The 19,686-nt window shown below is 38.6% G+C and overlaps 1 protein-coding gene across 1 annotated transcript in view; it reads left to right on the top strand.

Annotated features, from left to right (window-relative positions):
- HAPLN1 (hyaluronan and proteoglycan link protein 1) overlaps positions 1-19,686 on the top strand; it is a 122,033-nt gene that overhangs the window by 41,953 nt on the left and 60,394 nt on the right. Inside the window, exon 2 of the mRNA XM_063453711.1 lies at positions 18,223-18,349. Within this exon, the coding sequence (XP_063309781.1) occupies positions 18,250-18,349 (100 nt within the window). The 5' untranslated portion in view covers positions 18,223-18,249. The remainder of the gene's footprint in view (positions 1-18,222; positions 18,350-19,686) is intronic.

Genomic DNA, 19,686 nt, shown 5'->3' on the forward strand with positions numbered 1-19,686 from the left:
TGGTTTTAAAAAAAAAAATTTTTTTTTTACATTTTTTTTTTTTTTTTTTTTTTTACACACTACTCTTAGGGTTGCCAGGTATTTCTCATGTATTTCTTAGGGTTGCCAGGTATTTCTCAGAAGTATTTCTCAGGTATTTGAGGCTGCCTAGCCGGTGCCGGTATTGCAGTACTACCGGCAATACAAATGTCTGTCTCAGTATAAACATAGATTATTCTGCAATAGCAGCGCCGGCCAGTAGGGGTCGCTGTTTGTGTGGAGAGAGGCAGTGATAAGAAGTTACAGCATCTCCCTCCCTGCCTCTCTCTACTCACTGATCCGCGGGGGAGCAGCTCTGCACAGAGAGTCCAGACAGCAGCTCCGAGACATGGGGACGCTGAGACATTGGGACACTGGGGAACATGGGGACCCTGAGCATGGACGTCCGCAGGAATTTTTCCGGGGAGAGGTTGCATAATTGTAATGACATCCATGCTTGGCCCCTTTTTGACAGTGTCATGAAAGGGAAGGAGCATAGTCATTTTCACATAAAGCAAGGAGGAATAGCGTTTTCACAACTATGGTGTCAGGAATATATGTTTGTATTCCTGACACTATAGTGTTTCTTTCATCAAATTACAGGAACATTCTGGTCACCATAACAACTTTATCTAAATGAAAATGCTGTGATGCAAGGAGGCCCCTGGGTGCTCTTTCTTTGAAGGGGTGAAACCGCTCTCAAATGGTTTACCCCCCAAAGGCTTCCTTCAGCTCCAGATCTCCAGGTCGCTCAGTGGTATTCAACTTCTGAAACAGAGTGTCAGGAAGTGCAGATTGACGTTGGGCATGGGTGCCGCTGATTGGCTAGAGTGGTCAGCTGACACTCTAAGCCAATCGCTAGTTCCCGGTTCATAAAAATGTTTTACGTTTTTATGAATGGGGAGCTACTGATTGGCTTAGAGTGCTAGCTGTCCCATCTAGTCAATCAGCGGCTCCCCTACCCTGCGGCCGTCTGTGTTTCTTGACACTCAGTAAATAAAAGTGAACACATTAACACTGATATTGTTTGTTTTTACCTGGGGAGATGAGAAGGTCCAAAGTTTCCCTGCCAGGCCCAGGTACCAACGCCTTATGATGTGGTGTCCCGAAGGAAGTGCTCCAATCTCATTTTCTTCTCCTTCATTTGACACAGTCTTTTTTGTCTTCTGAGGCTCCTTCTGCTCCTTTACCTTTCTGCTACTTTCTGCTTATTTTGCGCCCTTCTGCTCATTTCTCTTTTTGATCCCTTTCTGCTCCTTGATGGCTCTTCCTGCTCCTTGATGGCCCTTCCTGCTTCTGGCAGACCCTTCCTGCTTCTTACTGCCCTTCCTGCTTCTTTCTGCCCCTTCCAGCTTCTTGCAGCCCCTTACTGATCCTTTCTGTTCCTTCTGATTCTTCCTGCCCCTTCCTGCTCCTTGCAGACCCTTCCTGCTCCTTACAGACCCTTCCTGCTCCTTGCAGACCCTTCCTGCTTTTTGCAGGCCCTTCCTACTCCTTTCTGCCCCTTCTTTCTCCTTGCTGCCCCTTCCTACTCCTAGCAGACCCTTACTACTCCTAGCAGACCCTTACTACTCCTTGCTGACCCCTCCTGCCCCTTGCAGACCCTTTCTACTCCTTGCTGACCCCTCCTGCTCCTTGCTCCCTCTTCCTACTCCTTGCTGCCCCTTCCTACTCCTTGCTGCCCCTTCCTGCTCCTTGCTGCCTCTTCCTACTCCTTGCTGCCTCTTCCTACTCCTTGCTGACCCCTCTTGCTCCTCGCAGACCCTTCCTACTCCTTGGTGACCCCTCCTGCTCCTTGAAGACCGTCCCTTCCCATTCCTGCTGCCCCTTCCTATTCCTTGCTGACCCCTCCTGCCTCTTGCAGACCCTTTCTACTCCTTGCTGACCCCTCCTGCTCCTTGCTGACCCCTCCTGCTCTTTGCTGACCCCTCCTGGTCTTTGCTGCTCCTTCTACTTTACCCTCCTGCTCCTTGAAAACCTTTCGACCCCTTCCTGCTTCTTGCTGCCCCTTTCTATTCCTTGCTGACCCCTCCTGCCCCTTGCAGAACCTTTCTGCTCCTTCTACTTTACCTTCCTCTATGCGGTCTCCCCTACCCCCCATCCCTCACTTACCTGCTCTGTGCTGCTCCCCTGCGGTTTCAGTCATGAGAGAGAGGCAAGAATAAACTGTCCCTAGTGTCTCAGTGGCCCCATGTCTCCCAGTGTCCCCATGTCTCTAAGTGTCCCCTAGTGTCCTAGTGACATCAGGACACTGGGAGACATGAGGACACAGACTCTAAGGGACACTGCGAGACATGGGGATACAAACACTAGGGGACACTGGGCGACATGGGGACACTGAGAGGCATGGAGACACAGGGAGACATGGGGACACTGGGCGACTTTGAGACATAGGAGACATGGCAGTGTCCCCATGTCTCCCAGCCAGTGTCCCTAGTATCTCAGTATCCCCATGTGTCCCTGGTGTCTCTCAGTGTCTGTAGTGTGCCAGTGTCCCTAGTGTCTCAGTGTTCCCTAGACTCCTAAAGTCCCCTAGTCTCCCAATGTCTCTGTGTCCCCATGTCTCCTAGTGTCTCAGTGTCCCCTAGTATAAAAGAAAAAATCTCAGGCACTCACTGTGATAGATTTAGACAGGTTTATTAGACACCGCAACATTTAGACCTGTACCCAGGTCTTTATCAAGTCTCCAATGTCCCCTGTGTATCAGTGTCCCCTATGTATCAGTGTCTCAGTGCCCCATGTCTCTCAGTGCCCATAGTGTATCTGTGCCCATAGTGTCTCTGTGTCCCCTAGTATAAAAGAAAAAAATCTCAGGCACTCACTGTGATAGCTTTAAGCAGGTTTATTGGACACCGCAACATTTTGTCCTGTACCCAGGTTTTTATCAAGTCTCCAGTGTCCCCTATATATCACAGTGTCTCAGTGCCCCATGTCTCCCCGTGTCCCCTCGTGTCTGTCACCCAGTGCCCCCAAGAGTCTCAGATTTCCCAGGTCTCCCAGTGTTCCCTAGTATCTGTGTCCCCATGTCTCCCAGTGTCCCAATGTCTCTCAATGTCCCCTAGTGACATGGGGACACTGGGAGACATGAGGACACAAACACTAAGGGACTGGGAGACATAGGGACACAGACATTCCCCCTTTTTGTGTATGTTCGTCCTTTCGGCCGTTCTGGTTATGTGATTTGTGTCAGTAGCCCACCCTTTTACCGCATCTATAGACTTCCTGCTTTACTGGACACTGCTGTTAGGGGGTATGGGTTTACTTGAAAGATGAAAGCATGAGATTAGCAAAGGGTATGTGTTTTCTCATAGTTGCATCCTATGAGTTTCCCTACAGCATCATCTCCATCAGATACATGACGCTTAGGAGGTAGGACTGTTTTAGTGTTTTTGGTCAATAAGATTTTGTAATTAGGCCCATCATAATTATCAGCACCAGGCCCACTGGGCTCTTAATCCGGCCCTGATAGTCTGCTCTCAGTGGGCTGGTTAGAATGATTGGCAAGCAAGTGGGTAGACATGCTCCCTTTCTGGGATGGTCTGCATCCTTTTCATGCAAGCCTATCTCCTTTTGGAAGCAGAGCCAATGACCAGGACTGCCAGTGTTGGGAGGTATGGTCATACTTACATCATTACAGCAGAGCCAACTGCTAGAATGAGATAAGTAAATGAAATCGCTATCAAGGGCCAATAGGTTGAAGGTTTAAAGTACAGTCCTGGGTAGTTGCTTCTTTTGCTCTGCATTAGAGACACCCATTACTACAACTCACTGTTAAATACAATCTAGATGTACAAGAAAACAATGAATTTGCATAATTTGCATGAAGTCTTGTTTGTCTTAATCACTGCACTGTCCGCATTTCACACTTTTGTGCATAAATAAATGTAATAATTCAGATGTACTGTGTGCTGCATTCTGAAAAAGTAATGTATCGCTAACAGAATGTCTGTATGTGACATAAAACAACTGTTCCACAGGAGATGCAGTATTACTTTAATCTGATGCAGGATTTTCACCATTTCGGTTTCGGTGTAAAACTTCATTCAATTGGCCCATTTGTCTGTGTAGAATCCCATTGTGATTTTATTACAATATTCTTTTTAGATGAATGCCTCGGCTTCTGACAATAGTATTCATGTTTTGTATGACTGAACCACTTTTCAATTTCCATTTGTTTTCCGAATGACACGTGTAGTTGTCCACTCGGTGAGCATTTCATTTTTACAGCATCGAGTGCTCTCCCATGGAGAGTTTTACTTCTTTCCTACATTTTTCCTCCATGACATATGTGAGTAAAGGTGACTAAAATTTTTATGAAAGTAACAGCTACAGAATATTAACATTCCCTTTCAAAACCAACTAATGCTTTGTTCTATTCTTTTTAATGCTGCACTAGTTAATTCAATTATTTTTATGAATCATTCAGTCAAAAGATATATATTTCATAAACTGAAATAATACAAAATTTACGAACAAGAAGTGATTATGTCTATAAAGTATAACGTAACAATAACAGGAAATCTTTGACAGAAAACACTTTCTCAATATATATGTGTGTGTGTGTGTGTGTGTAAAAATATATAACTCTTATTGTAATCAAGGATAAAATTCACATGATATGAATAAATGTATTGCAGTGTCCAAAGATTGGGTCCTCAGGGAAGCTCACCCATTGCTGAGATACTCATCCTCTTGGGAGGCTTGGCCCAATATTTGACACATTGCAGTCACACATGATGTGGGCAAAGTAGACGCAGCCCCATACAAGGATTTACATTTATTAGTGGTCCCAGTTACTCCCCACAATTCTTTTAGCTTGATGTTGCAAGTTTGCTATGTTTCGAGTCATATTTGACCTGGACATTGTGACTAGGCTACAGAAAGGGAATATGCGGCCAACTTGACCTCAGAGAACAGCCAGCTTGGGAATTTAAAAGACTTTAAAAGATTCTGCTATATATTCTGGCGCTACGGTGGTTTGAAGAATAGCCTCTGGTGAGGTGGAGCGGAACTCCACAAAATGCAGTGGATTGTGATAGAATTGAAGTTGAAGCTGCAACGGTGGAAGAAAGGCCAACGGGTGGAACGCACAACAGACTGGCTTCTATCTTAGTGGCACAAACACAGATGGACTAACTGCAACACTTATTACTCCTTGCCAGCAAAGGAGTAAACGATGCAACAGGCGACTGCTTCTTACCCCGAGGTCTATCTCCTGACTGACTTCCTCTTATTTTATCTATGTCATTGTTTGAAATAAATTTTAATTATAAATCATCGATTTTATAATGAGCACTATGGATAATTTTCTTTAAGTGTAGGCACCAAGACACTTTTGGATCAAAAAAACATTGGAGCCTATTTATTTCTATATATTCTTATATTTTTTACATGTGATTATATTCAGGATTTTGAACTCTTTTGTGGTTTTACAGAGTACCGTATAATTTGGCATTCAGGTCTGACTATAATAGCATTTGATATCGTGTTATATCATTGTTCTATAAATTTATTTAGCAACACTACTCAGATCAGACTGCTACATTTATTAAACACAATATTTCTAAAGAGACTTTGCGTGCCTTAATAATTTGGCAACTCTCTGGACTTTGTTTTACTTTAGGCAATTATACCCTATCCATCACATTGATATATGTATAAACAGTCTATGTTTATACATATCAATGTTTATAATTATTTGCTATTTATGTGATTTTCCCTATAATATTGCTCCTGATTATTCTGCTATTTTATTTGTTAGATTACAATAGTGTTGCAAGAAGAATAGACATATTAAGAATGGGCAAAGTTAACTTTTTACCACACTTACATTAACATTTAGAATATATTTGGCTATTTATGAAAACATGTGTAAATTAACTCACTGAATAGCGCAGACCTAGTCAAAGGTTATCTATTAGATGTTAAGGATCTTTTTGAAGCCATTCATAACTAACGTTGTTTAGAAATCTTGATAAGTGACACTTGGACGTCCACCCAGCTGGTTATATTTACCAGATGTTTTCAGGGTATTGGGAATGTTCAGGGAACCTGAAAAAAATATCTGACTTAAACTCAACTATTAACCTTTCCACTCTCAACAGACTAACGGTGGACTCTCTGCTTAACTAAAAAGTTGTTGAAATTCCTGTTTATAACAAATGCTTTTTGAAAAGATAGTCTGGGAATCATGGTGCCTATTCACTAATATTGAGATTTCAAGTCTTCAATTTTCAAAGGCTAGTTCCAAAATATTGCAATAAAAACAGAGAATAAGCGAACACTGAGCAAAAGGGCAAAAGCTTGCTCTTCTGTTAGCCCCCGCTCAGGTTTTACAAATGTTTTTGCTCACTGGTGCCATTGCAAAGAGAATCTATACCATTTGCATATCAGACTGATCACACCATTAACGATGGTCCAAAACCAAATTGCCAACAAGTTCTCTCTGCACGAGAACGAGAGACACAACAACCCCGAGCGATCGGCCATCTTTGAGCCTCGCCAGCAAGGAGTGGCTGACACCCCTCTAGTCCACATCTGATTACACTTTTATCTTAGAGAGAGAGAGCACAAGCATATACATTACAGCAAAAACAGAGAATATGAGGACTCTGAAAAAAGGTAAAAACGTAGAGAAACTCAGTAGCTTGCTCTTCAGTTTGTCCTGGCAAATGATATAGGTTTTCTTTGTAATGGCACAGGTGAGCATAAACTCTCTATATTATTACATCTATATATTACAATATATTTGACTATACTGACTTATTTCTTCCAGACCCTGGATTGTACTTATTATTATCTGTCTGCAGCCTGTACCAACTCATTAACTTATTTAATCACTGATGTCTGGTTTCCTGGCAATGGCTAGTCTGTTATGCTATGTATCACATGTTGCCAGGTATTTCATTACTCACTATTTCAAATGTCTGTTTTTCTGTTAAAGGGATACTATAGTGCAAGGAATGTAAGGTTGTATTCCTAGCACAACAGCTCTTTCTGCCCCCCCCCCTTCCATAATGCCCTCCCCTTCAAACCGGTAGTAGAAGGGTTAAGAACCCTTGTAACACTTACCCAATTCCAGCACCGATCTAATTCGGCATAATTATTGCAGTTTCTTAAATTAGCGCATTGGAGGGTTAAAAGGACAAGTACATTACGCCCAGAGCACATCAATGAGCTGAAGAGGTATGGTTGCCAATAAATCCATCAACTTCTTAAGGAACCCTTTCACTCTTTCTTCATATGGGGATACTATATAAAATAATAACACTAATATATGCACTAAATAAAAATAAATAAACTGATTTTATTTTTATTGAATGTCTGAAATGGTCGAAGCTGCACAAAACAGGCTCATCTTTTAAAGATCTTATGCTCAAGTCATTTTATAATCTTATTCCTCAACTAACACTGATGTAGAATGAGTTATACTGTGCTAAGATACTGTGAAAAATGCAATTCTTGTTGCAGAGAAAATCCACCACTAGATGAAGTTCTAGCAAGTTAAAGAAGACACAAATAGAAGGTGGATGCAAGGGGACATGGATTGGGAACAATGCCCTGCTGGGAGTTGGCTATAATTGCCTGGAAGGTCTCCAGAATTGTTGAGAGTTTTCTGTACAACAATGTGATCAATGTTTCAGAGCTTGTGAACGATTGTTTCAGATGCTACAGTAAATCACCTTGGTACTCTCAATTTAAGGTTCAGTGTCTTGAAGAACATGAGTTAATGGGAGAAAACTCAGAGGAACAAAACAACAAGGGAACATCGATGTGGTGATTGAGAGAACGTGAGAAAAAAGAGAGGGCGAGAGAAAAAAAGAAAACAAAAGAAAAGCTTCTGAGAACAATATGTTTTAAAAATAAGAAAGATAGTTAATTAAAATAAAACTGGTACGGGACTGGACACAAATATAATTTATAGACAAAGGATTAATAGAGGTCTTGCAATAAAAAATATTTGGGTGTACAAAATACACATTGTTTAATGGAGAGATAATAAGGACAGAGACACTAATCTTGAAAGGAATAAGAGAAAGAATAAACTACGGTAACTATATTATAGTTTAGATAGTAGAGCAGAGAAAAATACATCTAAAAAATGGTAATTGTGTTTTTTTTAATTAATGATTTTTTTGCTACATGTAGAGTGAGATTTTTCAAAGCAAAATATGTGCTTTTATGGGGCAAACTATACTAAATATGCACCAATCACCATGGAAACCAATTGAATGTATCTAACATTCTGCACTTTGCACTCAAAATAGCACCTGTTTACCGGGTAAATCTCATCCATAGTAACGTACAGGATATCTGTTCTGTAACACACATGTGAACATGGATAATAGGCAAGAAAAGTAATCTTAATTAAGAGTAAACTAGGACAGCTAACAAGTGAAATATATATGTAATTGATATTTAATGGATTGCCTGATATGCAAGTACTAAATATAGTGTGTCACCCTTACTAGCATTCTATTGTTTCATAGACAAGAGAAAAAAAGAGCTACAAACAGTAAAACACAATAACGTTAACCAAAGCATAACCTTTTACATAATCTCCTTCTCATCATCATGCTAATTTATACTTTTATTCCGTTTTCATGGCAATGTCTTAAATGAATGGAATCTAAAATGTGTTGATATTGCTTGGATGAAAATAGACCGTTTTGTTTTTTCAAACAATAGAAAATTTGGGTTACGTTCTCTTTTTTGTTTATATAACATGGTATTTTTAGACTTAAATATACCAAGTATATTAGATCAACTAAATATTTATTTTAAAAGATAGAAAATCTAGTGAATAATCTTTGTACCTAGAATGATGAATCCTCATATAATGCATTATTGTAACCTGACATGAATTATAACAAGGTAGTTTACATTAGTATATTTTACTATCTTCTCCATTAAATGTTGTCATACAAAGACTGTACGGAACTTGCCATGTCTTGATTGAAATAGGCCAGCTTAGAACAAACACTTCAAGTTTTCCATTTAAAATATTTTGGTACCAAGGTCACTAGTTACAACCCACGGTTTCAACACTGTAGAAACAATATATGTATATATGTTTGGCTAGTAGGGGCGACAAGCCTGGATTTTTGACCATCTTGTGAGTTTTCCACCAGCCCCTTGCTCACGTTTCCCTTGTTATATTATACTGTGTCCAGTTGGTTTTTCCATTAGGCTTCCATAGTGGTATATTTTTTTCATACCTTTTGTATACACAGGTTGTATTTTATATTTATATTTTGCACCTCACGTTTGTGATGTCACATTTATGTTTCAGTAATCTTACCACTTTCGTATGTTTTTTTCCTTATGGTTGGTGTTTTATTGAGGGAACACTGTTTAGTACGTTTTTCTGGTTTTATATTCTGCATATAGCAGTTATTGCTTATTTCGTTTCAAAACTAGCTTGAGATCTGGGGAACCACTGAAAGCCTTGCTACTTGAGCTGTTGTTCATTCTCAGCATTGTCTTGCACCCTGGTTTTTCTATGCTCTTGATGTCTAAAGGGTAATCCTGGGGCCCTTGAACATGGTGCCTATATGGATATCGCTATAACTCACTGACGAGGCCTAACAAGGTGGAAACAATCATCGGGGGTGGCTTTATCTCTTGTGCAGAGAGAGATGACCTATATTTTGGATCTGGACTATCCCTGGTTGGGATAAATCTGATATGTAAATGGCCTAGGTTCACTTTGTAATGACACAAAATGACCTAAAACCAGCTTGAGATCCCACTGAAGGGCTGCTCCGATCTCAGTGTTCCCTTCCACCCTGTTTTTTTTGCTCTTCCCTAAAAAATGGAATTCAGTTTAAATCATGTATAATACAGGAAGCCAGGGAAAGCAGCATTGACTAAGGTGTTCATTCACCGAATGACCGAATACAGACAAATTAATTTTGTTCGATGACCTATTTGATCATTTGCTAATTTACCAAACAAAAAGAATAGTAGAACCAGCACACCAGGAGTTATTTTTCAGTGATTTATGTGTTCTTTACGCAGGAAATGAGAGTGGCCAATGCTGAAAAATAACTATTATTGTGCTCGACTCCCATTTTCTACATGTTGGATTTGTTAATATAATGATATTCCTTTTCCAACTAATTTAACAAAGACAAAAGAAAAATATTTTTATACATTGCTTAATTTGTCCCAAATCGAATGCAGATGTCTATTACTTACCTATTGGCAACTTTGGCGACTCTATGTTGTTTGCACAATTTATGCTCAAAAAGACATCTTGCTTTTTAAAATATTTCCCAAGTTCATTTGTTTTTATTTTTTTCACAATATTTTCAGACAATAAATAGTGCTAGTACTGCCCAGACTGACTAACTACCAACTGATACCTACCTTTACGAGTGTTGTGGTTTTAGGAATTTTAAAATAATGTACATTTAATTTAGTTTTTTTTTTAATTTATTTTCCTAACGTTGTAATACATTATCATTTTATATTTATTAAAATGTGTATTACTTCATTCTCATTTTGCCCATTGATGACTGTACTATTAATATTTGAAAAGTGCCTTAGACAAGGCAGTGTGTAAGAAATGTATAATAGTTAAACTCACTTGTGTCCAGAAAGGGCAGAATAATAATATAAATGAAAATGTTTTATCTAAATTATTCAAAGCTTCATAAAAATTATTTAGATAATTCCAAATATATGTCTATACAACAAGTACCTCGCAAAGCTTAGGTCATACATTGTAATCTCTTAATGATACTACCTCCTACCACGATATTTACAAAATGAATGAAACTAATTACATTAAGAGATAGTGAATGACACATATTTACCGAATGGCAATATTTTATACCATATAAACACGTCATTCTTTCAAAATACACTTTTATAGAAGGGCTGCTCAAGGTCAATTATAGGCTAATTTGAAGCAGATGTTTCAAGTTTTTCGAATCTTTGCCACTTATGGAACAAAATACTGTCAGTTTTTGGATCTTTAATCGTTTTCAAAAGCAGTTAAACGTTGTATCCTTAAAAGGTCATCACCCAAATAAAGTAAAGAGAACAGTTTGTTGAAGTTCAGAGTTTCTAATGCACCTGTCTTCAAGCAAACTCTTCACTTGTGTTTTATTACTTGTTGAAAGGAAACAGGGTTAAAAAGACCACAATGCATATTGAAAGATGAATTTACATATTTAAACATGCACACAGAGAGGGGAATATGAAAACCAATAAATCTACTAATGCACTATATTAGACTTAGTAACAGAAATTTTGGGCAATCAACGAGTTGTCCGAAATCCTGTACTCTGAAACGCTATATGGACGAATCACAAAACAGACAAAATGGACAATACACAAAACCATTTCATTTGATTCGTGATTTGGAGTTCTGACTGAAGCAAAAAAAGATGTTTGCTGGGGGGGGAAGATGATTGATGGTTAGGGGACAGCCACTAAATATTGATTTTTTTAAAGTTAAAATTATTTTTTTTATTTGTTGTTGTGCATGTTAGTACAACAAAGCTTGCGATGTCACAATGGCTAACGCAGACCTGATGATGCCAAACATATCATTAAAACAGTAGCACAATTTTAAGAAAATATTTAGCATCATACTGAGCTAACATGTCTGAAAGGGTAGTCCACAAGAATGTGATCGGGCCAAGAATAATAACTAGACACAAGGAGTTGGAAAATAAAGTTTAGTGGATAAGGCTAGGTATAGAACACATACAATCGTGCGGAGTGTACAAAGTAAATATTACATAAAATAAAGTTGAAGTATTACACTCACATTTGGATGAGCTATGGCCAGCTCAGGTAACAGGCATACAGCGGAATAATCCACGCTTATAGGATATGTCGATGCTTGTCCTCCAGGGGGTAATAATGTCCAATTCTCAGGAGAAGAAGAAGATAAAAACAGCAAATAGTGCTCTCTGATAATATGATGTGACAGTAGATAAAATAGAATAAAATATACTCACAAATAGAGTGCAGACCACACTGCACTCTGGAAGTAGCGTTGGTGGTATAATCCCCACTTTAGGATGAATTGAGTAGAATGCCAGGAAAAAATAAAAATAGTGTGTAAAAAGATAGTGGCACAAATATATAGCCAAAAATCATTTATTATATAAAATACACAATATTTTAAAACCATTAACGCGTTTCACCACTGGGGCTTTATCAAAATGGATTAATATAAAACCTGGCACATAAAGAGTATATAAAGGTACATTAGTGCTTTAAAAATGGCGCCAAAATGACATCATTAGTCAATGGCCAATCAGAAACATGCATTATACATATACAAAATAGAATTTACAATAGAAAATAAAATAATAAATAGAGGTATGTATAATTCACAAGCTATATGTCACAATCATTTAGGATAAAATTGCATAAAAAACAAGGTTCCAAACTCTAAATTTAATATTGTCAGACAAGAAGGCCTGGCTAGCAATCGACATTCCAATTAATTCAAAAGATGTTTAGTTGGGTTGAGTTTAGGGATCTGTGCAGAACACTAGAGTCTGTCCACAACAAACTTATCAAACCATGTCTTCATTGACCTTACTTAACTCACAGGGACAAAGTCAAAGTTATTTATAAAACAGCTCTCAATGGCTCCCACCAACTCAACACTTTTTATCTGCTGGATGTTCCTTTCTTCTAACTGTACTTAATGTGTCAATGCATGTGAGTGAGACTCACAAGATGACCACAGATAAAACGTGACCTCCTCTCTCATGGAGGACAAAGCATATGCTCCTCTTGTCTAAAATGTATATTTTCCTCTGAGACCCTTATAAATCCTACAAGCTATCAGTGATAAGCTGAAAACAAAACATTTGCTGGCAAAAATTAATTGGAACAACAAGCTCGTGCCAGATAAGTCATCATAGCCATGTTATTGCTTCGTAACTTGGGATAAACTTAGTGGTCCTTAGTGGTATCCATGGCAACATGTCGGTTTACCGATGCACTGAGTTGCATGTACAAGTTTAAATCAGTCTAAAAAAAGATTAAAATATTTGACTTGCCTGCATCTCCATAGCTACAGACTTTCTGCACTGATCTTTGCCAGAATGGAGATCTGTACAGAGAGCCTGTAGCTACAACAATGCACAACATTTATACATCTAGTCTTTGACTTTTTAAAGAACTTTACTGCTTGTTTAATTCACACAGATAGACATATAGGATGGATGCACATGTGGAATATATTCACAAATATGTGTAAACATTTATAAACATATTCTAAGTTGCATGCAAAGGGATACTGTATAAGCTGTATATGTGCAGAGTTGAGAAAAAAAATAAATTATAAGTATTCCTAACGCTACAGTATTGATGTCCCAACTCAGTTTTAATGTCCTTCTCTTGCTAATTTAAAAAATTAAATAAAAAGACGTAAAATTAAACAAAATTATTTTCCTCACCTTCTCACCAGTGCTGAGTCTCCCTCGGTGCTGCAGAGCCTCCTCTTAGTAAGATGTCATCCTGGAAGCATGTATGATAGTTCAAATACATAGAGGAGCATTGGAGACCGTAAGCACATGTGGGGCATTCGCCCTGATGCGCCTATGATTTTGTCATAGAGACTCATTGCTTGCAAAACTGTGCGTGACTGCACCGCACATTCACACTTGATTTCACGGTAAGGTAAGAGAGCCAGGAAGTATGTGTGTGTATTTATTTATGGGATAGTGCATGTCTGAGAGTGTGTGTGCATGTGCAAGAGGGAGTGTATTTGTTTAGAAAGGCAGTGTAGCTTTTTGTGTATGCCACGACTTCAAGGGAATGTGTGTGTTTGTACATATATGTAAGGGATAGAGCATGTAGCTATGTGTGTATGAAAAGACGGTGTGTGTAATGAAGAGTGAGTGTGTTAGTGTAAGGGAGAGTGTTTGTACATACTTGTTGAAATATACATTCAAACATACATTCAAACTGAAGGTCAAAGTAGTCCAGCTACTCTGGCCTTAAGTTTGAAAATCACTTTGAACTAATTTTGAATTCCCACTTTAGTAAATAAATATGATAGATTGTGTGGCGCCTGTCCCAATATCTCAAATTAATTTTTCTTGATATCATACTGCCATGGATTCAAATTTAGCAATAGGCTTTTTGATTTGATTTGATTTTTTATAAAAAAAGGTTTTCCATTTTTTCTGTACAACATATGCAAACTTAGTGTATAAAGAGTTTTTATAGATGAAGACTGTTTTTTGGAAGGATTGAGTCAGACCCGGTACGATGTTAGGTGTTTATTTTCAACTAATCGAGAATGTAGACTCTGTATACTTGATCAAGGAGTTTTAACTCTGTCAGGTGACTTCTCAGGTTACCGCTCCTTTGAAACTAATGGGTTTAAATGTCAGCAGCATTACCTTAACATTTCCAAATACATAATGATTGTCTTAAGGGCAGACTACAGAGGAATTTATTTTTAAGAAAGTGTTGTTTTGGCCTGAAAGTTTTTGAAAGTCTTTTTGAATAAGTCAGCTAACTCCTATAATCTTTATAATTTATTCATTTGTAATGTCACTGATCTGTTGCTGGTGAAACCTGTCTCAAAATCTGTACCATAAAATGAATCAAAACAGCAAGAATAAACATAGAAAAAAATAAAACCGTAGGCATGCAGCTGTATCACATACACTGAAATAAAACAAAATTGTACTCCAGGAATAGGTAGTCTTTGGCACTCCAGATGTTGTGGAATACATATCCCATAATGCTCTTATAACCGCAATGCTGGCAAATAAACATGGGAGATGTAGTCCAGCGAACAATAGCGTGTTCCTGTTGGGCAAACATATGCGATTTACGGTCCGCCCCCTATTCGTCATCATTGAGTAAACTTTGGCCCGGAACCTCACAGTCAGCAGACACATTCCAGACAATCAGCAGCAGACCCTCCCTCCCAGAATGTGTCTGCTGACTGTGAGGTTCCGGGTCAAAGTTAACTCAAAGATGACGAATAGGGGGCGGACTGGAAATCGCATATGTTCGCCCAACGCGAACACGCTATTGTTCGCCGGTGGACAGTTCGCGAACAGTTCGGCGAACAGTTCGGGACATCACTATGCTGAAGTGCTGAAGGTTGCCTACCCATGTCAATATAATACTGAATGCCCATGCTGAGGTTTATACACGTATCCCAGAACTGTAAAGAACTCACAAGGAAGAAGTGAGTAACATTCTGCTTGTATTAAAACAACTAATTGGTCAAACTTTGGAAGTTCACAACACTCCTAACAAACTCACAAATCGTATGCCTCATAACAGAATTTAAACAAATAGAACAGGCAGCACGCTTAGCCATCAACACTATGAAAAGTTACAATATAGTTTAGGGTATTATAGGCTGGTGTGGGATCTCTGGGGATAACACATGGCCAGTTAATCCTGACAGACTATTTGCAGATGCAGAGAATGTGCTGACTTTGGAGATGACTCTCTCCTGCCCTTCATAAACCAGAAGGAATGCCACCCATGAGTATTTTTGAACTTACCAAAATACTTCTGTAGCAATACTATTCCCATATGTTGTTACTGTTCCTCACTTTTTTGTTTCTCTTATTCTTATTATTCACATGTTTATTATCAAATACTTTTTTTAAAAAAAATTGCTTCTTCTTTATTTGGGCAAGGGGATGGCAAACCAATTATCCTGTTGATGTTGAATTGACAACCGGGCCCGTCACTCCAGGGAGCCCAGCCGCCATGCGGACCACTGTGACCGGGTACGAGCCGCTGGGGCTGCCATTCAATGGGTGGCCCATGCTGTTAGGGCCATCCGATGGAGATGGATTTCCAGGGGGCCCGGTCATCGCTGGGCTCTTTAACAGCATGACCGGGCCCTTTGTGATGACATCAGACAGAGCTGGGAGGAAGTGACGCCTCTATGACGAGGGATAGTTCCGATTGGGAATTCTTGTCCCAGTGTCCAAGGTTTGTTGCTGGATGTCTCTATTCTATGGACCCCAGAGAAATGTCCCCAGTAAACATAGTAAGAGCACATCATTAGATGAGTCACCTGATATGCAAAGTGAACTCAAAGCATTCAGCCCATACTATAGTGCTTCTACACAAGAGCTACCATTAGTAAGGCTTCATGACTGCCAATTAGCCAGGCTTGTGCACATGGCTGGCTACTTTGCCCCATTTTGTGCAATGGTCCCTTTTCAGAGTGGTCCTGTTCATAGCCATTCATGATGCCCCCTCAAGCTCACTCATTTCCTCATTCTATTGCGTCCATGCATCTGAATGTTGGAGGGTATGTTGGAGGGCACCTTCTAATGTTCATAGACTTCCTCATAACTAAATATAATCTAGCTCTCATTACAGCATCAACAAAACTGCACCAAAAACAGAGTTCCTCGGTGCTAATCTTCTTTTATGAGCAGATTGTCTTTACAGCACCACTAAAACTGATGTGTGATATTTTGAACTCGATAATTTGATCATGAAATTTATATCTGCACTAATTTTAATCGATACAGTATATTCTGTTTAATAAAAATTTATTGCTGTCTTCTTATCACAAGAAGAAGAAAAAACTCTTCTTTTCATATTGTGCAGGGGATCTTGCAGACTTTTTACCTCTTTATCTATTTTCCCCCTAATTTGCTTAATTAATACTTAGAGGATGATAATTCCTCTGCAGTCTGTATCTGTGCTGACTGCAGCGACTCGACCATGCACATTAAATAATGTGTCAGCATTCTAGGTAAAAATGAATGAGAAATCAATCAGGACAACTGCAGTGCCAGAATCTCGAAGTACCACCAGGTGTTAATGCCTGATTTTACCCACGCTAATATATACATCAGGTTATTCCCAACCTGCCTAACATTAAAATAAAACAGGTGTTTTAGCTACGACTGATTTACTTAAAGGCCAAAAAGTGCAATGTAAACCCATATTCTCCATTTAATATATTGAAGCATTTTCAGGTAATTTGAATATTTAAAAAATGCAGTTTATTTTGCTGCACTTTTATACAATTTATTCAATGAATAATCATATATATATATAATATAACCTGATGGAATTATTGCATTCTCATGGCAGCTAAGGTGTTAAAGACCGAACCATAGTATAGTCCTGATTTTTTCAACTTAAATTGATCTTTACCTTTTTCAGAAAATATAAAAAAATCTTGAACAGATATGAATTTAAGATCTGCTGATTTATGAGTGTGCTTTCGTGTACAAGTGTATGTGTGTACCTGCCAGAGATTGTTGGGAGTTGTATTCCCAAACAGCAGCTGCTGCTTGTAGCTGTCTTTATTTAAGAGAAACTGTCACATTCTAGATTTTTTAATATTATGTTTACTTATCTCTGCATTTAATAAATGAAGTATTTGTCAAGCGTGAAAAATAAAATAAAAACTCTTGATATTGCTCCTGGGTTCCTCCATCTTGGCTCCCTGTCAATCATTGTTATAAGCTCTGTCCTTTCCATCTGGCAGCCAGTGCAGAGCAAGCAAGCAAGCATTCAGAGAAGAGGAGAAACTAAACAATGTTTCAATTTCTCAAACTCACTTGCAATATTTGCTTTGCCTTGTCTGAACTGGATTGTGATGTAATTTGCTTAATATATCAATTTAAATGAAAACGGAGTGTAACATGCAAAAAAGGATAACACAAGTTATAGATGATTTTCAATGTTATATTCAATGGTGTAACTTCCAAAAAAAAATGAAATTTCCCCTTTAATTTACTCCTACTCCCATTACTGAAGTGCTGGACAAGTGGCTTGGAAGACAGAGACAGAGATATACTCTCTTGTATCCTGTAAAGAATACTATCCACTAATGTCAGCTGCTGACTGGAGTGTAACTCACACCAAGCTAAGGCAGACTAGATTTATAGTGATGTTCCCAAAGTCAGCCAATGGCATAATTTTACAATAATACAACCCTCACTTTAATGCATAAACATTTTCTATTAATGCGCATGCATATATGCATTCATATATATATATATATAAATGTTTTGCTTTTGTGTAAATTTGCTAATGAAGAAAACTTGTTTCTAAAGTTGCCATACCTGGTTCTTTAAAAGCAGCAACGTCCATGGTACACAGCATTCTATGCAACGTTCCCATTGATGACTATGCTGAACAAGTTAGGCAGCAGCTGCAGGGAGACGTAAAGGTATCTGATTTTCACAAGCTTCCTTGTGTGTGATTCTCTTTCAGAGAACAAGATTCATTTGGATCCCGAAGATGAAGAGCCTACTTATCCTGGTGCTAATTTCTTTCTGTTGGGCTGAACATCATTCCGGCAACTCTACCCTGTATCATGACAGAATCATTCTCATCCACGGTAAGGCAACACAAAGGGTACTCACGTATTGTGTTTATGGGTTTTAGGGATATACAGTATAGTAAGGGGATGTGTGCTTCTAATTCTCTGTAGTCTCATATTATGCTGCATTGACTTTTCCCCCCCTTTCTCCATCCTGTCCTTAGTTTGTGCTAAGTTTGCATAGGACGAGAACAATGTTGACTCTTTCTAAAGGCTGGGAAAAGAAACAATTCGATTCTGCAGATTGTATTTTAATATCCAAGTATTCTTCTACATAAACTTGCTCGTGTGCACACTGTAAGGGGAAAACGTTCAATTTTACTGCAGTGTCCTTCAGACACATCTATATGAATTCTTTTTTTTGCAAGAACGGTTCTCGAATTGCGATTCTCTAATAGGGATGTAAAATGCTTGACCTAACTCACAAATTATTTTAGGAATGTAAGTGAATTTGCAATTTGCATGTGCTTTCTCCACGGTAACGTATCTGCAGCAAGACTTAACTCTGCAGTGCATTGCAGTTATCTGAGTTTTGGCTCCGGTAGTGGAAAGTCACTGTGTAAAGAAAGTCATAGCAATGCCTCCAGAGAGGGTATAGAGAAACGCAATGTGATGCAGGATATTCTTGATTTTTTTTTTTTATCATTTTGAGTCATTTGTAATAGAAAATTCAACTCTGTTGTTTATTTTTTTTCTATCTATATATAACACATATTTTATTGAGTTATGTATTCGCCTGGTACAATATAGTCATGATGCAATGAGTGCAATGTGCAAACTTTCAGTATATCACAGCAGTGACAATGTGAAGCAATGTGTTTAGAACCAAATGATAAATTGCAGTTGAGCTATATAATAGTTTACAATGGGATTATGAAAGAAAAAATACACACGACATTCCAACGTAAAAAAAAGGAAATTCCAGATGTTAGATACTCAAGTTAAGATTCCATAGACAGCAATACCACTGAGGTTCAACTCTGGTTGCAAGTGTCTGTAACGCTGATCGGGTTGCTGAGGATTGCTGTAAAGCATTTAATAGTACTATATGTAACCTACTACTATAACCATATGTTGTGCATCACCTTTGATTTGTATTCCAGATGTAATGAATTCCCCCCTTACCAAATCGACACCAGTTGTCCTCCAATTGGCCTTCCCCTTGTGGCCAGGACAGGGCCCAAATGTTTTACTGGCTTGAACTTTTATACAAATAGGTCATGAATACCATCTGGCAGGTGTAGTGTATCTTATCTTTAGTAATAGCCAGAGAGGGAACTGTATCACTTTTTTAGAGTCTAGGGATTAAGGCTTTAAGCGGTAGGGAAAAAGGGACAGTTTTTTTTGGAACAGAT

The sequence above is a fragment of the Pelobates fuscus genome, chromosome 5 (genome assembly GCF_036172605.1).
Source record: "Pelobates fuscus isolate aPelFus1 chromosome 5, aPelFus1.pri, whole genome shotgun sequence".
NCBI classification, from domain to species: domain Eukaryota; kingdom Metazoa; phylum Chordata; class Amphibia; order Anura; family Pelobatidae; genus Pelobates; species Pelobates fuscus.